The 22563-nt window shown below is 53.3% G+C and overlaps 1 protein-coding gene across 6 annotated transcripts in view; it reads left to right on the top strand.

Moving 5' to 3' along the window:
* Dctn1 (dynactin subunit 1) overlaps positions 1 to 21471 on the top strand; it is a 33382-nt gene extending 11911 nt beyond the window's left edge. The window contains exons 1-31 of one of the 6 annotated variants that reach the window (XM_057762359.1): positions 1847 to 2139; positions 4279 to 4524; positions 4794 to 4872; positions 5041 to 5075; positions 5635 to 5655; positions 8265 to 8282; positions 9597 to 9617; positions 11003 to 11194; positions 11501 to 11698; positions 11828 to 12032; positions 12101 to 12179; positions 12293 to 12452; positions 12560 to 12664; positions 12807 to 12998; positions 13078 to 13194; positions 13420 to 13572; positions 14357 to 14686; positions 15474 to 15542; positions 15722 to 15784; positions 15879 to 16028; positions 16195 to 16356; positions 16439 to 16570; positions 17052 to 17177; positions 17596 to 17738; positions 18125 to 18291; positions 18818 to 18832; positions 18992 to 19125; positions 19276 to 19468; positions 20030 to 20109; positions 20583 to 20672; positions 21005 to 21471. In XM_057762359.1, coding sequence (XP_057618342.1) covers positions 2107 to 2139; positions 4279 to 4524; positions 4794 to 4872; positions 5041 to 5075; positions 5635 to 5655; positions 8265 to 8282; positions 9597 to 9617; positions 11003 to 11194; positions 11501 to 11698; positions 11828 to 12032; positions 12101 to 12179; positions 12293 to 12452; positions 12560 to 12664; positions 12807 to 12998; positions 13078 to 13194; positions 13420 to 13572; positions 14357 to 14686; positions 15474 to 15542; positions 15722 to 15784; positions 15879 to 16028; positions 16195 to 16356; positions 16439 to 16570; positions 17052 to 17177; positions 17596 to 17738; positions 18125 to 18291; positions 18818 to 18832; positions 18992 to 19125; positions 19276 to 19468; positions 20030 to 20109; positions 20583 to 20672; positions 21005 to 21142 — 3846 coding nt within the window. In that variant the 5' untranslated portion in view covers positions 1847 to 2106 and the 3' untranslated portion in view covers positions 21143 to 21471. Of the gene's footprint in view, positions 1 to 1846; positions 2140 to 4278; positions 4525 to 4793; positions 4873 to 5040; positions 5076 to 5634; positions 5656 to 8264; positions 8283 to 9596; positions 9618 to 11002; positions 11195 to 11500; positions 11699 to 11827; positions 12033 to 12100; positions 12180 to 12292; positions 12453 to 12559; positions 12665 to 12806; positions 12999 to 13077; positions 13195 to 13419; positions 13573 to 14356; positions 14687 to 15473; positions 15543 to 15721; positions 15785 to 15878; positions 16029 to 16194; positions 16357 to 16438; positions 16571 to 17051; positions 17178 to 17595; positions 17739 to 18124; positions 18292 to 18817; positions 18833 to 18991; positions 19126 to 19275; positions 19469 to 20029; positions 20110 to 20582; positions 20673 to 21004 lie in introns of those variants that run through there. The other 5 variants (XM_057762382.1, XM_057762376.1, XM_057762368.1 and 2 more) reach the window with 5 other exon arrangements.
* The last annotated feature ends 1092 nt before the right edge of the window (positions 21472 to 22563 follow it).

The following is a 22563-nucleotide window of genomic DNA, read 5'->3' as shown; positions in this document are numbered from 1 at the left end:
TATGTGTATGAGTGCTCTTTCTGCATATATGTCTGCACTGTGTGCCATGCTCTTGGAGGTTAGAAAAGGGCATTAGGTCCTCTAGGAATGGAACTGAAGACACCTGTGAGCCTCTGTGTGGGTGCTAGGATGAACCTAGGTTCTCGGAAAGAGCAGCCAGTGGTCCTTATTTCTGAGACATCTCTCCAGCCCCAATTTCTTTCCTATCCACTGAGCCCTCAAGTGTGTTCTGTGGACTGCAAATACTCTGGATGGTTTAGTGTGCTTGCCTGGGCCAGAATGGCCCTGTGCACCTGTGCGGTGGGGAACGAGGGAAGGAAAGCTACCTGAGACTGCAGGGAAGCAGGGAGGTGAGTTCTAAAGGTTCTGGGCAGAAGTGAAGAGACAGAATTTGTTTTGTTTTTGTTTTTGTTTTGTTTTTTCTCCCCTTGCCCCTACCCCCTCAGACAGGGTTTCCCTGCAGCATTGGGACCTGTCCTGGAACTAGCACTTGTAAATCAGGCTGGCCTCGAACTCACAGAGATCTGCTTGCCTCTGCCTCCCGAGTGCTGGGGTTAGGCCAGAGCCACCACCGCCCAGCTGAGAATATTTTAATTAAACTTGAAGTTAGCATCTAAAGCGATGGGTTTCGTTGTGGCATTTCACACTTGCTCATCACCTTAGAAAACTGTTGTGTGGCTCGTTCTGCTGCTGGGCTAGTGGGCAGAATGGCAGAAACTGCAGTTTTGTTGTTGAGGGAAGACACGTATGTCTGGGGATCCAGACCCACGATACAGCCAGGAACCCAGTGGTCAGACCCCAGTCATACTTTGCTTGAGGGTAAGGACCCAGGTCTGTTGATTCCTAGTCATTGACAGACACGTAAATAAATGGGGTCGTATGTGGAGATCTCACTAGAATGAGTAGTTTCATTAAATTAACAGCATTTTTCTTTAATTATGAAGGTAATATAACATTGTTAAGAAATTTTGTGAATTACACAACTATAAAAAAATAGATTAGCTTAGCCTCGCAGTGGTGGCACATGCATTTAATCCCAGCACTCGAGGCGGAGGCAGGTAGAGCTCTGTGAGTTCGAGGCCGGCCCGGTCTACAGAGCGAGTTCCAGGGAGGCTCCAAAGCTACAGAGAAACCCTGTCTCAAAAAAAAGCTTACTGGATCTGATGTTAGGAGACAAAGCCAAGGATATAAGAGATGGGGACAGAGGTAGAGTGGGCTTGGTCCCAAGGGGACAGTGAGGCTCTTGGCTTTTGAAAATTGTCTTTAATAGTCCATGTGAATGTGATGTCTGGGGGGTCAGAGCCTGGCCTGACACAACAAGCAGAAGAGAGAAAGTGAATGTGGGGACCTCTCCCTTGCAGGGGTGGGGACCTGGGATCTTACTGCCTTTCTCTGTGTGAGCATGCCTCCATTTCTGTCCCTTCTTTGCTCTTTATCTGGTCCAGTGTGAGATGAAATTCAGACCCTAATCTTATGGATTTGAACTTGAGTCCAGATTTTTCTGGGGGGAGGCTGACACAGAAAAGCAACAGAAAGTGTGTGTGTTTGTGTGTAGGGGGTTGTCCACGTGGAGGCTGGAGGCTGCTGATCATTTGAAAGTAGCACTTAATGTTTGGGGACCTGCTGAGGCTTCACATTCTGGGGATGGGGGCAATGATGGGGGGTGCAGGTGAGAAAGAAGGGTTAGGACTGCCAGAGCACTGTACTCTAGTGCTGAGGATTTGTGGATGGATCCATCCTTGGTTGGGTTCTAGCATGTCCTATCTGGCCCAGGTGAAGCCGGGGAGCACTAGGACCCAGAGGCCAGCATGCTTCCTGACAGTCTAGAGCAGCACTAGCGCAGAGTGAGACTCATCAGCTGGCAAGCGGGGCTCAGTGTCTCCGGGTTCAGGAATCCTTGGGCAGTGGAAGGGACTTATACACCTCGGCCCCATTACTGTCCCTACCCCTACCGAGGGAGGCCCACGGACGGAGGGAGGTTCGTGCCTGATGGCTTCTGAGCCGGTCCATGCGGGCCCATCACCCTGACCCCTCCTGCCTAGGTTTTTGCCTTTTCTCTCTGTCTTTGGCTAGCTTGGGGGAAGGGGTAGAGTCCGGGTGAGCAACATGGCCCAGAGCAAGAGGCACACGTACAGTCGGGTAAGTGGCCTCAGTCAGTGTGGGATGGCCCTGGGAGGGCTGGTAGAGCAGGCCTGGTGCCTGTGGACATCACTTGTGTGGGGGCTGGGGAGAGAGGCTGGCCCTCAGCTGAGACACTCACACACTGGGCTTCCAAGGAGCCTTCAGGACTCTGATACTAGCAGGCTGGACAGCCCCCCCTCCTGAGTTGGGCCCTACCTGGGACCCTACAGACTTGATCTCTAATTCCAACTGGCCCTGAGTTAGGCACTTGAGGGGTCCAGTCTGTCTCCTACTGGGCTGTGGGTCGGAATGCCCTGCAGTGAGGCTGTGCGGTCTGTCCCTGCTCTCTCCTGTCTGAGATTGGCATCCACTGATCCAGCCAGCTGATTCTGAGAGGCATATTGGGAGGTGTGGGAGGGTCTTTTCTGAGTTTGTGTCCAGCCTTGATGTCATTGGCAGTTTCCTTATTGTTAGGCCCATGATATCCACGTTGTCCCAGGTATGATTTGAGATCCCCACATCCCTTGGAGCTGTGTCCTCATCTTACTGGCTGGGCTTTTTGAGGAAGGGAGTTAGAGAGTGGCAGCCTGGGAAGTGTTTTGACTTCCCTGGCTCTGGCAGGACTCCTTTCTGAAGCCCCTGTGCTGAGTGTGGGGGTATCAGGAAGGACACCCTGCAGTCTTTAGGCCCATGGGGTCACATTTTCTTGCCTTATTTGTTTGCTGCAAGCTTGCTAGTTCATGGAATAATTATTGCTAAAAATGGCTTAGGTGTGATTTTCTTCCAAATCATGGTCTGATTTGGGACCTAATTTCATGTGTTCAGTCATCACAGCTACGTAAGAAGCTGGGAACTTCCCAAGGACAGTGTTTTTGTTTGTTCCTTTGCCTGCCCAGTTGAACTTCTGGGCAGGGTCTGAGTACTACTGTAAGGGGCTAATTTGAGGGACTTTGTTTATTTGTTCTGTGTTTTCCTCTTTGTGACAGCATGAGCAGGGAAGGATCTCCAGAGCTGGAGGGAGAGTAGACAGCAGGACAAGGACCAGAAAGAGGGAGCTGTGTGGTGAATGGGTGTTGTCAGCCACCCTGGAATGTCACAGTGGACATGTGGATGGAGTGACAGGAATCAGATCAGGAAGGAGTGACGGTGGCTTGAGGGCCTGGCATAGGTGCAGCTCTCCGCCTCTGAAGAGAAGTCTAGTTTGATGGAATGGTCTGTGCCTGTGATCCCAGCATTCAGGAAGCTGAGGCAGGAGGATTGCAAGGTCCATACTAGTCTAGGGTGATACTGACATTTTGTCTCAAAGAACAATAACAAGGTTTTTTTTTTAAAAAAAAAAAAAAAAAGCATGCACACACACAGTAGAGTGTGGGTGGAGTGTGGTGGGGAGCTCAGAGAAGGGCATTTGAATCCCAAGGAAGACAGAGGACAGTGCAGAGGGCCACCACTGAGCCACCGACCTTCTCAGCTCTGGTTCCTCAGACAGGGTTGTGGGGAACCTGATCTGAATTGAGCTGTTTTCTTGTTCTTACTTCCTCTCCTTGGGGGCAGTACACTCAAGAAGCAGCCATATGGTGACGTTCAAAGATCTACCCATGAATCCTGATTTGTTATTCAATTTAAATTCTTAAGAATTAATTCTAGTAGATTCTGGAGGATTTTGAAATATCATTTAAATTTTATTTATTTTTTTTATTTTTTAAGATTGTCCTTATTCATTTTTGTGACTTTTTTTTCCCTTGAGGTTCGTTTCACTTTAGGCCAGGTTGACCTAGAGCTCAACCGTGTAGTTCAGGCTAGCCTCAAGCTCATGATAATCCTGTCTGAGCTTCCCAAACATGGGATTACATGAGCTATCAAAACAAGCTTTTTTTCTTGAAACAAGGTCTCATTATGTAGCCCAGGCTGACCTTTAACTTACTCATTGTAGTCCAGGTTGACCTCAAACTCATGGCTATCCTCCTGTCTTAACCCCCTGGGTATTGAGATCCTGTCTTTGGGGAAATTTTGGACATGTCACTGATGTTTTTCAAAGGGAAATTTGTAGACTTACTCCGCCCTTAGAATGGAGTTTAAGGTGATGACTTGTGGTGCTTTTCAGTCTGGGATCCTGTCTGCAGCCTCTGACTGTATAGGTCTGCAATGTCTGTTTTCCAGACTCCGAGCGGCAGCAGGATGAGTGCGGAGGCGAGTGCCCGGCCCCTGCGGGTAGGCTCCCGTGTGGAGGTCATTGGGAAAGGCCACCGAGGCACTGTGGCCTATGTTGGAGCCACACTCTTTGCCACTGGCAAATGGGTGGGCGTGATCCTGGATGAAGCGAAAGGCAAGAACGACGGCACTGTTCAGGGAAGGAAGTATTTCACGTGCGACGAAGGCCATGGCATCTTTGTACGCCAGTCCCAGGTAACACACCATGCTTGCATGTATGCATGCGTGTGTGTGCGCGCATGTGCATATGCGTGTGTGTGTGTGTGCGTATGCATGTGGAGTGTATGGTGTGTGCATGCACATATCTTACTTGTGCCACTAGTGTGTAGATGCTTCTTTTTCCTGGGCGGGACACAAGGCTGTGGTTGGGAGAAAGGGAAGTTCCGGTACTCCCGCTTACTTGGAAGCTCAGAAGGGATCACAGCGTTCTTGATCTGACTGCGGAGTCTCCTCTTTGGCTTCAGATCCAGGTATTTGAAGATGGAGCAGATACTACTTCCCCAGAGACTCCTGATTCTTCGGCTTCAAAGGTCCTCAAGAGAGGTACTAGCTACACTCTGAAGTTGCATCTTCACATCCCAGTTTTCCGCCCATCCCCTAACAACAGGGCTTCAGCTCTGTGCTCCCTGTTTCAGTCCTCCCATCCCACTGAGGGGGTCTTTCCCCTTACCCTCTGTATAAATGTACTTTGTTGCTATTTGCTTTCTACAGAGGGAGCTGAGGCAGCTACAAAGACCAGCAAATTGGTGAGTGGTTTGGGGGCTGGGAGGGAGGAAGACCCAGGGCTAGGCAGGTCACAGCAGTAGATGGGTCTGAACTGAACTTGCAGGCGCCTAACCTCGCCAAGAAGGACACTTTCTGGGTCCTTAATGAATTGCTACACTAGGGCTAAAGTAAAGGTGGCAGGAAACACTGCTAGGGTCAAGTAGGATTGGGCTGATGGGAAGGACAGGCTTCACCCCAGTGCTGTAGCCAGCTTCCGACCTTCTGGTGTCCAAAGAAGCCAAGGCCTGAGGGTTTACGGCAGGGTAAGGTGGAGGGACTCTTGGTCACTAGTGTTGTAAGATGCATACAGAGGGCCTTTCCAGCTCCCTTCACCTCTCCCCTGCAGAGGGCTGGGAGGCTGGCCTCCAGCTTCTCTGAGCTGGGGTGAACACCCTAGAAGCGGGTCCTTGAGGGATCCCTTGGAGCTTGCCCAGCTCCTCACCCCTTGCCTGTGTTCACCTCAGTTGGTATTCACATCTGGCGCAGGATGTCTGGCCAGGCTTTGTTCTCTAACTCTGCCCTTTCCCACTCCTAACGCAGCGGGGACTGAAGCCTAAGAAGGTGGTGTGTTTACTGTTTGTATCTGGGTGGGTGGATTGTGAGCCCATCCCCGCTCGCTCTCCTGCATGTCCCCCACCCCCACCGCTGCATGCATGTGTGTGTAACCATGGGGCTGGGATGGCCAGAGGAAATGGCAGTTTGTCTTCCAAAGTGCCTTTGAGGAGAACAAGGACATAGGTTCAGGGACCAGGTCAAGGCAACCCTCAGTAGAGACAGTTTCCCTGCTCTAGACCACTGCCCACCCCCGCCCCCCAGTTAGAGACTGCAGGTGCCTGATGGCGCATCACAGCAGCTAGTTGATGGTGAGTCCTTACTTAGCCAGACTTAGGACTAATGGAGCTGGGGAGTACCAGAAATAGAGTGGTTGTGCAGGGAGGAGGTCAGACTCCTGAAGAGCAGTTGGAAGTCAGCACTTTGCCTGCCTTCCCTTGAGTCGGGTGCTGCCACGAGTGCCTGCTTTACTCTGCCTGGTGGTCTTTTGCTGTCTCCCCATCTAGTATGTGTCGAGCCCCTCTCCCCCAGGGTCTTAACCGTGCCACCCCCGCCCTTCCGCAGGTTTTTCTATAGGTCTTTTGAGAGGGTCTCACTTCGTAGCTCATGCTAGTCTGAAACTCACTGTGTAGGCCAGGCTAGCCTAGAACTTATGTCAGTCTTCTGCCTCGGCCTCCTTAGTGGTGGCATTCCATATGGCCACCGCATGCCCAGCTCCTCCCCAGAGACTTTTACACACTTAAATTGCTGCCATGACCAGTCCTTGCCTTGGGCCTCTGCCCTGCATGCCCCTGTCTGAGCCATGTGTGCAGTTCTGTGAGCTCCCCTGTCTGAGCCATGTGTGCAGTTCTGTGAACTCCCCTGTTTGAGCCATGTGTGCAGTTCTGTGGGCTTCTTGTTGCCAGGCTGTCTCAGGCTTTCCTGATGTTGCATGGAAGCTTCTGGATTGGGTGGGAAGGGGGAAGAGCATCTTTTCAACTCCTGGTGGGAGTTGAAAAGACTTGGGAGTCTTACCTTGGTAGAGGCCACATGCTGTTACTTATTTTTGATTCTCAGTCTTGGCTCCCGCCCGGTAGGGATAGAATTCGAAGGCAGATATCGCTCTAAAGAATGCTAGACACGTTCCAGATGCATGGGGACTTACTTCATCCCTTGATTTTTTGTCTTGTGATTGGATTCAGGTTTCACCTCAGGTCCCTGAGTAGAGGAAAACATGAAACTGCCGTGAGACTGGCCGAGTTTGGCTGCAGGCTCACATGGCCCTGGTAGGGATGTGAGCAATGCCCAGGTTCTGGAGAAATGGGACAGCCCAACCTCGACTGCTTATGCTACAAAATGCAGCGGTGGTGTCCCCTGCTGTCTCCAGTCTTGCACCCAGGGGGTTCAGTCAAAGCAGATCAGTTAGAGTTCTCTCCTGTCATCCCCACAGTATGGGGGGCTAGATCTAGAGCAAAAACCAGTGTATGTGTGTTTATGTGTATGGGTGTTTTGCTTCCATGTTTGTTAGTATCCATGTTTGAACAGTGCGTGTGGATGCCAGAAGAGGGTGATGGATGCCTCCGGGACTGGAGTTATACATGGGTATGAGCCACCAAGTGACTGCTTGGAATTCAAACTGAGTCTTCTGTAAGAGCAGCCAAGGCTTTTTAACCTGTGAGCCGTTAGCTCCCCCAAGCTAGTGTTTTGAGAGGGAGGCAGGAGAGAACATGGATGCCTCTAAAAATACTCGCCCTTTCTAGAAAGCTTTAGACACAGGCTTTCATCTCTATATAGCTTGGAGAAGTGAGGGAAGAGCCCAACACTGTTGTTGCTGCTGCCAGTGGCATGTGCCAGGGCTCCCTAATTACTGTGTACTCTTCAGAGCTGGAGCTGGGTGCTGGAGGGGTGCTCTGACCGTCTTGCTGATAAGAGACTTAAGGGTATCTCAGGTGTGTGTGTGAGAAGTGGATGCAGTGGGGTTGTCGGGGCCAGAATGTAATTAGGAGAGGTTGATGGAGCCCTTTCTTCCTGTCCACAAATTCCCTGACTCCTTAATGTGCCTTTTCTGCAAGTGGCCCTGGCCCAGCTTTTTGAAGCAAGGACTTGGAGGTGGAGTGGAAAAGGGAAAAAGAGGGCGGGGCTAGAACCTTGTGTTTGATGGAGAGGAAGGGCAGCTTTGCGCAGGACTTAGTCCCATCCGGAGGAGGAGGAGTCACCCGGTTCTGGGTGGTTGCTAGGTGACCTAGGACTGGTAGCTCCACCCCCATGGAGCCGAAGAGGGTGGGTGCATGACGTCAGGTGGAGCTGCTGCTGCTGCTGCGGCCACTGAGGCTGCCATCAGCTTAAGCTGGCGACCTGGGCCAGGCAAGGCTCCGGGAGCCTGCTGGAGCCTGCCGGGGCCCGGAATCGTCTGCTGAGTCGCTGCGCACCTGCCAGGGCATCTGTGTCACCGCAGCAGTCTTTTGCAGGCCCGGAAGCTAAGGCTGCATTGTTGGGATTTGATGCACTAATCTCCTGTCTCCGCCGCCTTTCCCTCCCTCCCTTCGTCTGTCTTTCCTCCCTGTGTTTGTCTGCCCTCCTCTGCCTCTCACTCTCTTTCCTCTCCTTGCTTTCTGTGGTTTTCTGCAATGATGAGACAGGCACCGACAGCCCGAAAGGTACTCTTGCTTGCTCTGGTCCTGCTGCCGGGTTGCCAGGGCGATGGAAGCAGGCTGCTGGGGTGGGGGTGGGGGCTGATTTGACTTCATCAGTCTACCTGGCTGGGGGAGGAGGGTAAGGATGGGGGGGGGCAGGGAGAGGTGTGTGTCACTACTGTGCCCCACCCCTGTATGTTTCTTGATCTACCTACTTTGGGCTCTGATTGAGCCTGTTCCAGGCCTTGTACCCAGTGGCCTCACAGGCTTGGGCTTCAGGCCGTCTTTACTGCAGACTCACTCGGGAGGGTTTTCTGGGGTCCAGCCTGAGGCAGCAGGCTAGGTGGATCGGTGCTTGAAGCATGCCTACTTACCAGCTTTTGCTTTTCCATCATCCTGCCTCCCCAGAGTTTGTGCTAGCGAGTTAATCAGGGTAGGATGCAGACCCTAGAAAAGCTTTTGACTCACAGCTGTGGTGAATTATTCCTGACTAGAGGGTGGGGGCATTGGTCTTCTTGGACTCTGTCTGCTGAAAACAGCTCAAGTTGAATCTTTGCTAGAGCCCCGAGGCACAGCCAGCAGACCTCTGGGAGTTGGAGCTCATTGCCCCTTGCCACTTCGAAGTAACCCAAAGGCCTCCTGGGTTGCTTTGGAACAGTGGATCCTGTGTGCTCTGCCCACCCCCACTGCTTCCCTCCAGCGGGAGGGTTACTTTGCTGAGCTGTGGGCTTTTACTGGTGCAGTATTCGTAGTCCTGACACCTGAGCCCTCTGCCTTAGGGATGGAGCCTGCTGCAAGATCCGGACGGACACACACACACACACACACACACACACACACGATAGCCTTGCTCTGTCTTAGGGATCTGAAGGGTTCTGAGTTCCCATTCTGAGTGTGTAGTACTCTTGTCATGGGCCAGGTCATATAGGGTGTCCTTTCTAGAGTCTAGCACTTGATGGAAGAGGCAGGCTTGGTAAAGTCCTTGGGAGTGGTGTCTGGGTGGGGCCCCTAGGCTGGAGTGGGAGATCGTTCACAGAAGGACAGTCTCTGGAGACCTTCTTGCCAGCTGCTGCCTTTGCTTTCCTGTGGCTCAGCCTAGGGAAGGACTTCTAGGATCTGTAGGGTATCCCAAGGGTTGGGTAAAAACGAGGGTAGGAACAGGGCAGCTGGAGTGAGTTCCTGGAGTAGGTATGGTGATTCCCCGAGGGATGCAGTGGGACGGAATTGGCGGGGCTAGCCCCGTCTGTTGCTGTTTCTGCTCTCATTGCTGCCTCTGTCCTCCTGCCATGACCCTTTCTTTCCTGACTCCTCCTCTTCTGGCTCCTGTTGCCTGTCCAGACCACAACTCGACGGCCCAAGGTGAGAACAAGCAGGTCTCTGTAAGCCACTGCCAAGTGCACACACGTTTCAGGCATGTGCATGTATGTGGTCATGCATGCTAGCAAGTAAATGTTGGTTACCGTGTACGAAGGGTTCCCTTGAGGGAGAAGAGCGGCTTGAGGCTAGTAACTGGGCCCTCCTGGGAAAATGATTTCTCATCCTTTTTTTTTTTTAAGATTTATTTTTATTTTATGTGTATGAATGTTGCCTGCATGTATGTGTACCATGTGTGTCCCCTCAGAGGCCAAGATAGGGTGTCAGATCTTTTGGGAGTTGCCACGTGAGTGCTGGGAGTCAAACCTGGGTCCTCTGGAAAAGCAACCAGAACTCTTAACTGCTGAGACATCTCTCCAGCCCTGGCAACCTCTGATCCTTAAGAGGCCATCTTAGCCAGTAGACTTAGTAGGGAAGAGCAGTAAGCAGGGCTGTGTCTGATCAAGACAGGCTTTGACCAGCTTTGACCAGCTTTGACGGGTGAGATTAAAAGAAGTGAGGATCTTGGCAGTGCACAGTATCTGGGTGAGGGTGACTAACTGAAGGTCTTGGGGAGAGTATTTGTGGGTGTTCTGTGGTTTCCACATGTCTGCTTACCAGGAGAACTTTGGGGTTCAGCATTGCCAGGGGCAGCACTGTCTACCCTTGGGTTTGTGGCTTCCTGGAAGCTCTCCAACTCCCCACTCTAACCTTATGGGGGGACTGGATTCTTTTACTTAACTATAACTTTGTACTTGGGGAGGAAGTACAGGGGTATACTCTACCTACTGTGTTCCCAGAGTGGACTATCTACAGCTCCCAACTCAGCCCAATAGCCTATAGATCCCTTGACATAGACCAAAGGAGTGCTATTCAGCTTGTTTCCCAGGACTGAGGAGCAAGCTTGATACCACGTTTTTGTTCCAGCCCTCTGTGAGAACATGACAATTGAGAACAATCTCTAATCTGTTCTTTGCTTCTGGGAATGACATTGAAGCCCTCTTCTCTGCTGGGGGAGCTGGACATGGACCCAGCACAAGGACAGGAATGGGAGTATTTAGAAGTTGCTAGAATAATCACATGTAGGTCACGGAAGGGAGTTCTGGGGAGTAAGATCCTGCTCTGAAGGTTGTGGCAGAGCTAGGAGAGTGTGGACACCGTGCCATGGGAGGAACCTTGTAATCTTACGTCTCTCCTCCTCTCCTTTTCTCCACTGTCCTTCGACCTGCTGCTCTTGAACTCTGTCATTGTCCCTCCCCTCCACATCTTTGGTCTCACTGTGCTTTCATATGCGCTCTGTCTTCCCTCCTCTGCTCCTTCCCCTGCTCCGTCTCTTCTTCCGCATTCCCATATTCTATTCTCTCTGTGGCCTGCCCTTGTCCTCTTAATAGCCTACTCGCCCAGCCAGTACTGGGGTGACAGGGGCCAGCAGCTCCCTGGGCCCCTCTGGATCAGCATCAGCTGGTGAACTAAGCAGCAGTGAGCCCAGCACCCCAGCTCAGACTCCACTGGCAGCGCCCATCATTCCCACACCGGCCCTCACCTCTCCCGGAGCAGCACCTCCACTTCCGTCTCCCTCGAAGGTAAGGATAGAATTAAGGCACCCACGGGCCTGTGACCCCTGGCTAGGTGCTGGGCTGGAGTCAGAAAGCACTAGTAGGGACATGGCATGTGGATGGTCAGCTCTTGGCTGGGCTGTTCTTCCTTCCTGTGCTTGAATGCCTTCTCTATATGTCGTGTGCCACATTTTTCTCTTGATGTGTGTATGCCACTTGCTCTTGGTTCTCAGTCCACAGAGATGTTTTTATACATTCTTGTCTTTGCTCCAGCTCAATTTTGTTAAAGTGGGGTGGGGGCTGTGCAGAAACCATGGGACCTCTTCTTGGCAGGAGGAGGAAGGGCTGAGAGCCCAGGTGCGGGACCTGGAAGAGAAACTGGAGACCCTGCGTCTGAAACGATCGGAAGACAAGGCAAAGCTGAAAGAGCTGGAGAAGCACAAGATCCAGCTGGAGCAGGTGCAGGAATGGAAGAGCAAAATGCAGGAGCAGCAGGCAGACCTGCAGCGGCGCCTCAAAGAAGCGCGGAAGGTGGGCCTTGGGATGAAGCTGGTCTGGGGCGGTGAGGTGAACCAGAATCCAGGCTGGAATATAGGGTGCCTCGGGAGAAAGGGCAGCATGGGACTCATCTGCTCTGCTCCACCTACCTCCAACCTCCAGGAAGCCAAGGAGGCGCTGGAGGCAAAGGAGCGCTACATGGAGGAGATGGCAGACACAGCCGATGCCATTGAGATGGCCACTCTGGACAAGGAGATGGCCGAAGAGCGGGCTGAGTCTCTGCAGCAGGAGGTGGAGGCTCTGAAGGAGCGTGTGGACGAGCTCACCACAGACTTGGAGATCCTCAAGGCTGAAATTGAAGAGAAAGGTAAGGGGCTGTGAACAGGGGGCCAGCTAGTGGAGTAGGACCAGCCGAACATGCTGTTGCTCTCACAGGCTCAGACGGGGCTGCGTCAAGCTACCAGCTCAAGCAGCTAGAGGAGCAGAATGCCCGCCTGAAAGACGCCCTGGTGAGGTAGGCCTTCCTCCGTCCCTGTCCTGCCTCAGTGTCTGAGTACTCATTACCTTGTGTCTGCCATATCTGTCTTCTCTTTGGCTCCTTCCCTTTCTCCTTCCGCATCTCCACAGGATGCGAGATCTCTCTTCCTCAGAGAAGCAGGAGCATGTGAAACTCCAAAAGCTCATGGAAAAGAAGAACCAGGAGCTGGAGGTTGTGAGGCAGCAGCGCGAGCGTCTCCAGGAGGAGCTGAACCAGGCAGAGAGCACCATCGATGAGCTCAAGGAGCAGGTCTGAGCGCACAGCCCCCACCCCAACCCTGTACTGACGCTTCTGCTGCCCTCTTCCCTCTCGGCCCTTACAGCGGCACTCCTCCCTGTCCATTCCCTTCAACACAGGTGGACGCCGCTCTGGGTGCCGAGGAGATGGTGGAGATGCTGACTGACCGGAACCTGAATCTAGAAGAGAAAGTGCGGGAACTGCGGGAGACTGTGGGGGATTTGGTAAGAGAAAAGCAGATCCTTGATTCCTATTCCTGTCGGAGAGTATTTGGAAGGGATCTTCTGAGAGAGAGACTGACATCAGACCCTTAACCTTTGAGCATCCTGACCCTGTCTGTGCCCTCCCCAACTCTGTGGCATCCAGGAAGCAATGAACGAGATGAACGATGAGCTGCAGGAGAACGCACGGGAGACCGAGCTGGAGCTGCGGGAGCAGCTGGACATGGCAGGAGCCCGAGTGCGGGAGGCCCAGAAGCGTGTGGAAGCTGCCCAGGAGACAGTTGCGGACTATCAGCAAACTATCAAGAAGTACCGCCAGTTGACCGCACACCTACAGGTGCCTGCCTAGCCCCTGCTCTCAGCTCACGGTCACGCTAGGGCTCCAGGACCCACTGTGCTTCACTGTCTGCTCTCAGGATGTCAATCGGGAGCTGACGAACCAGCAGGAGGCATCTGTGGAGAGACAACAGCAGCCACCTCCAGAGACTTTTGATTTCAAAATCAAGTTTGCTGAGACCAAGGCTCATGCCAAGGTCAGAACGCGGGCCCTGAAGTCAGGGTGTTAGAGAGCCCAACCTGGGGGTAGCTAGGAGCTGACATGGTATGGGGTTATGGACTCGGAGTGCTTTATGTGCTAGTTGTGGAAGAATTCTGGCCTGGGCTTATCCTAGAAACAAAAGGCCTGGTGAAGCAAGCATGGTGGTTCTACAGCTTCCCATCCAGGCTGAGAGCCCTCCTCCTCCCTGTCCACCTTACAGGCAATTGAGATGGAGTTGAGACAGATGGAGGTGGCCCAGGCCAACCGGCACATGTCCCTGCTAACGGCTTTCATGCCTGACAGCTTCCTTCGGCCAGGAGGAGACCATGACTGTGTCCTGGTGCTGCTACTTATGCCCCGTCTCATTTGCAAGGTATGACCAGTCAGTCACACATGCGGTGGAACCTGTTAACACTTGCTGTGAGCCAGGCTTCGAGGGTGTGAGAGGAAGGCAGCAGGCACCATCTGCCCTCAGAGCTTACAAGGTAGTGGGGTATGCTCAGGCAGCAAGGTCTCAGTGAGTACAGAGCCAGCTGCCACATTCCCCAACTGCAGATCAGAAATGCCTGGAGAAGAACCTTGTATAATTGTTTTCTCGTGGTTTCCTAAACAATCCGGTATAGCTTGTGTTAGGTAGCATCAGTAACTCAGAGGAACTTTAACATATACCAGAGTGTGCACGTGGTTTACATGCAGATCCTGTGCATTTGACATGAGGTACACAGGCATCACATGCTAGTGTATACAGGAGGGGTCTGAAACCAGTCCCCTCCAGATAGGAGAAACTGTTCAGAAAAGAGAAGTAGCCTTCTTGTGAGGGAGTTTCAGGTGAAGGTTGTTGAAGGAATAACATTTAAGCTAGACCAGAGGTAGCCAGGAGTTAGCTAGGGGTTAAATGGCAGGGTAATAGTCCAGCCAGATTGCAAGAGCAGCAGCTTTAAGTCACCTGGTTCTACTGCCCTCCATTCTCCTGGGCACTCACAAGCTCCTGGCATCGTGACCCTGCTCGTCTGAGTCCCTTGCCGTCTAGAGTTGTTTCTGCTTCTCTTCCTGTGTATTCGTACCCTCCACATGGTTGTTTAGCTGTGCCATGGGTTGCTGGGTCTGTGTTCTTTGTCCTCTACTCCCAGCCCAGTACCCTGATCTTCTTCCTACAGGCGGAGCTCATCCGGAAGCAGGCCCAGGAGAAGTTTGACCTCAGTGAGAACTGTTCAGAGCGGCCTGGGCTTCGCGGAGCTGCTGGGGAGCAGCTGAGCTTTGCTGCTGGGCTGGTATACTCACTGAGTCTGCTGCAGGCCACCCTGCACCGCTATGAGCATGCCCTCTCCCAGTGCAGTGTGGACGTGTATAAGAAGGTGGGCAGCCTCTACCCCGAGATGAGTGCCCACGAGCGCTCCCTGGATTTCCTCATCGAGCTGCTGCACAAGGACCAGCTGGATGAAACTGTCAACGTGGAGCCTCTCACCAAGGCCATCAAGTATTACCAGGTCTGGGGCCAGAACTCAGGCTTGGGGAAGTGGCAGGGCAGGAGGGGACGTCTACCTAAGGGGAGTTATTGCCAGGGTATACAGGGTTTTATGTTTGTGGTTGGCTGCTTGAGACCCAGTTTGCTCTGGTTTTGTTTTTGTTTGGGGTAGGTTTGTTGTTGGAGGAGGTAGGACTAGTTTTTTGTTTAGTTCTTTTGAGACTGGGTCTCATGTAACCCAGGCTGGCCTTAAACTTGCTACATAGCCAAAGATAACTTTGAACTCCCAAATGCCGGGATAATAGGTCTATGCCATCATGCCTGGATTTAAAAGACAAACAAACTACTGTTGTGTGTAGTATATGTGCATGCATGCATGTATATCCCATGCCATGGTGTACATGTAGAGGTCATAGGGCAGCATGAGGGAGTTACTGCTTTCCTTCCCCATACGGGTCTTGCGGATTGAACTCTGGTTGTGCGCCTTGGGAGCAAGTGTCTTTACTATTGAGCTATTTCACTCGTGGTTTTATATAAGACAGCCTTTCACTGTAGCTCAGGTTGCCTTGAACTCCGATGCTTTTGTCTTGACCTCTCCAATGCTAGGATTATGGCCCTACACCACCAATCCCAGTTCTCCTTTGCTCTGATGTGAATTTGTCTTGTGGTGTAGCTACCTGGAGGTGGGGAAAGTTTGTACCTCTGAAGACCACAGTATCCAGGGTTCAAACTCTAGTTTGGGACGAGGACGGTCCCTTAGCCCTTGCCCTTCCATAGGCTAAAGTCTCTCTCTCTGTCATCCTCCTCAGCATCTGTACAGCATCCACCTTGCTGAGCAGCCGGAGGATTCCACCATGCAGTTGGCTGACCACATCAAGGTGACATGTGGATCAGTGATTAAGATTGCTGTAGGGATGGGGGAGGAAGTGAGTCACGAGGTCAGCGAAGGTCCAGGACCCATGTGTACAGTCATCAGAAGGTGGGGTCTCCTCAGAGACACTGATGGGGCAGAGGAGCTCACATTAGAGGCTAAGACCACATGTTTCTTTCTGCACAGTTCACCCAGAGTGCCCTGGACTGTATGAGTGTGGAGGTGGTGCGGCTGCGTGCCTTTCTGCAGGTGAGGCACATCTGGATTTGACCATTCTTTCCCTCCCCCACTTCTCCTGGTGCCAGTGCTGACTTGGCTCCGCCTATTTCCTTTTCATGTGTAGGGTGGGCAGGAGGCAACAGATATTGCCCTTCTTCTCCGAGACCTGGAAACATCCTGCAGTGACATCCGCCAGTTCTGCAAGAAGATCCGAAGGCGAATGCCAGGGACAGATGCTCCAGGGATCCCAGCAGCACTGGCCTTTGGATCACAGGTTTAGGGCTGAGATAGTGAGGGAAGGAAGCTGAGCAGAAACGGGGCGGGGGGGGGGGGGGTGACGTGGGAGGGAGGGTCGGGACTATCACATAGAGATCTGAACTGGGAAGCTAGGAGCTGTGGTGCTGTACTGGGTGGGCTCCTGACTCCAGCCTGTCACACAGGTGTCCGACACACTCCTCGACTGCAGGAAGCATTTGACGTGGGTGGTGGCTGTTCTGCAGGAGGTGGCGGCTGCAGCCGCCCAGCTTATTGCCCCCCTGGCAGAGAATGAGGGGCTGCCTGTGGCTGCACTGGAGGAGCTAGCTTTCAAAGCAAGCGAGCAGGTTGGCCTGGAACCTTGGGCTGTGGGGCTTGAGGAGGCAGTGGCCACTACGAGCCTTTTACATGTGCCCCTGACTCTCGCAGATCTACGGGAGCCCCTCCAGCAGCCCCTACGAGTGCCTGCGCCAGTCCTGCACCATCCTCATCAGCACAATGAACAAGCTGGCCACAGCCATGCAGGAGGGCGAGTACGACGCAGAGCGGCCCCCCAGCAAGGTGGGTGGAGGTTTCTCAGGACCCAGGGGCCTGCAGAAGTGCGGCTTGCAGAGCTGCCCTGGTTGTGGAGGGTGAAGAGTCTAGAAGGAGGAGCATCCTGCCTAGAAGTCAGGATGATTTGCCTGTGATTGGATGTCTTTAAAAGGAAGGCACTAGGGCTGGAGAGATGGCTCAGAGGTTAAGAGCACTGATTGCTCTTCCAGAGGTCCTGAGTTCAATTCCCAGCAACCACATGGTGGCTCATAGCCATCTGTAATGAGATCTGGTGCCCTCTTCTGGCCAGCAAGGATACAGACAGACAGAACACTGTATACATAATAAATAGATCTTTTTTTTTTTTTTAAAAAAAAGGAAGGCACTAGATGTCCCTTCCCTAGCCTCCACCCTCTGACCCACTCCGTTCTCCTTCCCCAGCCTCCACCCTCTGACCCACTCCATCCTCCTTCCTCTGCCTTCATCTCTGATCCACTCTGTCTTTTAGCCTCCTCCGGTTGAACTTCGGGCTGCAGCCCTGCGTGCGGAGATCACAGATGCTGAAGGTCTGGGTTTGAAGCTTGAAGATAGAGAGACGGTTATCAAGGAGTTAAAGAAGTCTCTCAAGATTAAGGTGCGGAGGACTGGAGAGATGGATCTATGGTTAAGAGCACTGGCTGCTCTTCAAGGGACCCTGATTTGATTCCCAGCACCACATGGTGACTCTCAACCATCTTTAACTCTAGTCCTAGGAGATCCAATGCCCTCTTCTGGTCTCTGAGGGCACCAGGTACACACATGGCACACAGACATACATACGTGTAGTCAAAACACCACACACATAACATAATTAAATAGTTAAGGTGGGAGGTGTGGCAGGCTTGGGCAGCAGCAGGTGCTAGCAGTGGGGATCAAGGTGGTGTGGGAGTTGAGGAAAGAAATGGAGCCTGCAGTTAGGGGTCATTGGGGAGGGAGCCCCACATCCCATGGCCTAACCCAGTCCTGGGGCTTTGGGGAGGATGTTGGGGATCTAGAAGTGTTACTTTGTCCAGGGAGAGGAACTGAGTGAGGCCAACGTGCGGCTGAGCCTCCTGGAAAAGAAGCTTGACAGCGCTGCCAAGGATGCAGATGAGCGCATTGAGAAAGTCCAGACTCGGCTGGAGGAGACTCAGACCCTGCTGCGAAAGAAGGAGAAGTCAGCACCATCCCTCTGCCCTGAGTCCTCTACCCATCCCATCCCTCTGCCCTGAGTCCTCCACCCATCCCATCCCTGGGCCCTGAGTCCTCCACCCATCCCATCCCTGGGCCCTGAGTCCTCCACCCATCCCATCCCTGGGCCCTGAGTCCTCCACCCATCCCATCCCTGGGCCCTGAGTCCTCCACCCATCCCACCCCTGGCCCCAGTCCTCCACCCATCCCTCCTACCTGCCACTTTTTCTCACTAGAGACTTCTTCCTTGTAGTGTGATCTCCCTAGCGCACACCACTGCATTGCTGGGGTTGCATCTGAGGGCCTGCTGTCAGGGTGGAAAGTCATGTGGGGCTGTGAGGGACATGCCTGAGCCCAGGTTCTCTATCACAGAGACTTTGAGGAGACAATGGATGCACTCCAGGCTGACATCGACCAGTTGGAGGCAGAGAAGGCAGAGCTAAAGCAGCGGCTGAATAGCCAGTCCAAGCGCACAATTGAAGGGCTTCGGGGTCCTCCTCCCTCAGGCATTGCTACCCTGGTCTCTGGCATTGCTGGTGGTGAGTACAGTGTACAGGTGGCATTGGCCTGGAGACTGACTGTCGTCCTCTCTTCTGGCCTCAGTTTGACTTTAGGTGCCTATATCCCAGGTGTTCAGCCAAGAACACGCTTGTTTCTCTTGCCATAAAGATAGGTTTGGAGACCCACTGAGTAAAGTAGCATGTTACCAAGACTGCCAGTGAAGTCAGAGTAACGATCAAGTTAGACTCTAGAAAATCCCTGCTGGACCTGCCACACTGCTGAAGTGTCCAGCCTTGCCTGATGTCAGGGTCTCGTGGTCCTTCAGCGGGTCTGCGCCGTGGTCCCTCAGCGGGTCTGCGCCGTGGTCCCTCAGCGGGTCTGCGCCGTTTCACACGTCTGTTCTCACCCAGTGGCAGAGCAGGGTCTTAGAGAGGAGGCTTTGGTGGTGAGGAAGAGGCTCTTCTGCGAGTTGTGTCCAGAGTTCCTCTTTTGTGTCCTGTGCCCCCACATTGTCTAATCCCCTCTCTCCTCTTTCTGCTTCCCCATGGGCTCTCCTGCACACAGAAGAACAACAGCGAGGTAGACTCTCCCCCGGCTGGGGTTTACTAAGGCCTTGGGCACTGGGACGGGGGGACAGCATGAGGCTTCTCCCATGAGCCTTCAGAAGTGGAGGTGTGAGGGAAGAGCCAGTTTTCAACCTCTGCAGCCAGGACTGATGACATTCTGTGACATTGGCAGGGGGCACTCCTGGGCAGGCTCCAGGCGCCTTGCCAGGTCCGGGGCTGGTGAAGGACTCGCCGCTGCTGCTCCAGCAGATCTCTGCCATGAGGCTGCACATCTCGCAGCTCCAACATGAGAATAGCATCCTCAAAGTAAGGACCGTGGGGGGGGTGTCGAACCGTGATGGGTGTGCCGGCCCGTGGGGGGTGTGCCGGCCCGTGATGGGTGTGCTGGCCTGTGATGAGCACTGAAGGCCACCTGCACCTCTGATACGACTTCTGTTCCCTCCCACATCCTGACAGGGAGCCCAGATGAAGGCATCCTTGGCCGCTCTGCCCCCTTTGCACGTCGCAAAGCTTTCCCTCCCGCCCCACGAGGGCCCTGGTGGTGAGCTGGTGGCTGGGACACTGTATCGCAAGACCAGCCAGCTACTGGAGACACTAAATCAGCTGAGCACGCACACGCATGTGATAGATATCACACGGACCAGCCCAGGTGTGTGCTCCCCACTGAGAAGATGGCTGCGGCCTCAGAGTCCGTTTCCCCATGCCTTACCCATGTTCTCTCCTGCTTTCTCCCCGTTCTCTGTGTCTCCTTCCACTCTTCTCTCCTACTGGGGATTGAACTGAAGGCCTCAAGCTTGCTACTAATGCTCTGTGGGCCCAGCTTTTTACTCGTTAATTTTTTGTTTGTTTTGGTTTCTGCCTGGAACTTACTTTGTAGACCAGGCTGGCCTCGAACTTGGATCCAGATGCCTCTGCCTCCCTGAGTGCTGGGATTAGAGAGAGGCATGTACCACCATGCCCGGCACTTTTTAATTTTTTTATGTTTATTTTTGAGATAAGGTCTTAGTAAGTTGCCCAGGCAGGCCTTGAACTACCTATTCTCCTGTCTAGTCTCCCAGCAGCTGGGTTCTAGGCTTTCCCGCCAGACCCAGTTCACACTCTCTCTAAAGTGCCTGTGCTATGTGGGTTCAGTGCTGATGCTCCTGGCCATGTAGTTCAGCTCCTCGGAGAGACCTTTGTGTCCTCAGCATCCTTCCTTCCCTCTTGACAGCTGCCAAGAGCCCGTCAGCTCAGCTTATGGAGCAAGTGGCTCAGCTCAAGTCCCTGAGTGACACCATTGAGAAGCTCAAGGTCAGTCACATCCTGCCTTTCCTGCACTGGACTCTCTTGGCTCACCCCTGGCAGTGCCAGGCACTTCTGGGATCTCTCTGCACCTGCTTATGCTTTGAGGCACACTGGGGAGAGGGTGGGAGGGAAGGGAGGCTTCTCAACAAAGCGCCTGGTAGGATCCTCTTTAGGCTGCTGAACCACAGTGCTGACCCAGCAGTTCTTCAGGATGTGTGGCTGCAGCTTCTGTCAGCTGAAGCCATTCGCGGGCAGAGCATTTGCCGGTGGTTTCTTACACTGTACTATTATGGCTGTAACAGAAGCAGAGTTCAGCCTTCCAGTGACGGTGCATAAAGCGTGGAGGGCGCTGGGTGGGGACGGGGTTAGAGACGGGCACAAGTGTGGTGACAGGAAGCCAAGTCCTCTGGAACTAGTGTCTCTGTGAAGCTGGGCAGGTCTTGAACTACCAGCTGGGTCCCCTCTCTCCCCCTCCCCAGGATGAGGTCCTCAAGGAGACAGTAACTCAGCGTCCTGGAGCTGCCGTTCCCACTGACTTTGCCACCTTCCCTTCATCAGCCTTCCTCAGGGTAAGGGGGAGCACGCCGCGGGGGATGGTGGCACCATGCCGGGTGCTCCTGTGGCTTCTGCTCTTCTTCCTGGGCCTCCAAGAGGCCTTTATCTGGCAGGGCCACGTCTTGCTTCCGGCTTTTATGGATTGGACTGTCCCGGCACATAAATAACGCCTGCCCTGGCTTTTACACCGGGAAGGACTCGGTTGCCTTTTTAGACCCACCTGTTCTAGTTTGAAAGATGTCCCCAGTGTCCAGGGACTGCCACAGTGCCAGTACCCAAGGGGCCTTCGGTGGCCATAGTCAAGGCAGCCCTTGACCTGACGTCCTCTTTCTCTTCCCAACACAAGGCCAAGGAAGAGCAGCAAGATGACACGGTCTATATGGGCAAGGTGACCTTCTCGTGTGCGGCCGGCCTAGGACAGCGGCACCGTCTGGTGCTGACCCGGGAGCAGCTGCACCAGCTCCACAGTCGCCTGATCTCCTAAGCACTCCTTCCCTGCTGTCCCCTTTGGCCCACAGACCCCCCTGGCACCACTGTCCAGTGCGCAGCCGCCTCAGCCACTCCTTGGTTGAACCCGTGGGCTAAAGCTCTTGCCTGGGTCAGCTTCCCCAGGTCTGGTTAGGGTCCTGCAGCTTCCGTAACCTGGATTTGCCTATCCACCCCTGACCTCTTCCTTAATTTGCTGTTCCGCTGCTCCCTCTTCCCCGAGGGGCCTCAGGGCATTGGAGAGGGTCTGACACCCCTCCACTAAAGATTGAGTGAGGTCTCCCTGACTGAGGACTTCACCCCCCAATTAAAGCAACTTTTACTTCACTGCTTTCTGTGTGGTTCTGAGTGGGACTTGGGCCAACTGGTTCAGAACTGGTGGAGGAGGATTGCTGAAGAAACTGGATGGGCCAAGGCTGAAAGCCCCCCTGGAGATGGGTGAAGGGCTGTGCCCTCAGTACATGTGCAGTAAGCTGCTCTGAGAACGGGACAGAGCACTTAGTGGAAGGGGGAGCCCTGTAGCTCGTCCAGCTCTGTGCCTCCCTACAACTGGGATGTTTTCAGTCCACTTCAATGCAAGTCACAAAACTTGTGCCAAAACTTGCTCCAAATCAATGTCATGGGAGTAGGGGTTGTGAATTTTTGGGATTTCTGGTCTCTCTCTAGACCTGTTGAAGTACTTCCGGGAGGGAGACTTAGATCCTGTTAGCGTTCTAGAACTTCAGCTCTTAGTCCAGGTTTCACTGACCAGCTTTTCAAGGTGTTCTCATACTGCCCATGTGGGGAAAGATGTTCTCATGGGGCCTGGTCAAGGTGGGCTAGGGGCCTAGCTGGAGGGGAAGTGGCAGATGGGAGGGAGCCCAGGGGCTTCATCTGCAATCAAAACACCCTCTAGAAGGTCAATAGATTGTGGGATTTAAATACCTTGTCTTTATCCTTTCCTGCTGGAGTTTCGGGAAAGTTCTTTAGGTAACTTAGTACTCTCAAGGATAGTGCACGGCTAATGCCATTTTAGGTGCTAAGACTTGACTTGCTTTCTATCAGGGAGGCCTTGGAGGTCAGGCTTGGTTGCCACAAGACTAGTGACAAGGGTAGCTGTGTGTGTGTGTGTCTCTGTGTGTGTGGCTGTGTGTGGTGTGTCTGTGTGTGTGTGTGGCTGTGTGTGGTGTGTCTGTGTGTGTGTGGCTGTGTGTCTCTGTGTGTGTGGCTGTGTGTGTGTGGTGTGTCTCTGTGTGTGTGTCTCTGTGTGTGTGTGTCTGTGTACCGGCTAGAGAATAACCTCAGGAGCTGTCCACCTTGTTTTTTTGAGACAGGATCTTTCACTAGGACTTTGGGCTTGTTGATGAGGGACTCTGGCTGCCCGGAGAGCTCCAGGGATAGATGGCAAGCTCACGCCAGCACACCTGTCTCTCAGGTCTT

This window comes from Chionomys nivalis, chromosome 1 (genome assembly GCF_950005125.1).
Source record: "Chionomys nivalis chromosome 1, mChiNiv1.1, whole genome shotgun sequence".
Classification (NCBI taxonomy): domain Eukaryota; kingdom Metazoa; phylum Chordata; class Mammalia; order Rodentia; family Cricetidae; genus Chionomys; species Chionomys nivalis.
The sequence above is the reverse complement of the archived record's forward strand: the minus strand, read 5'-3'. Positions and strand labels throughout refer to the sequence as shown.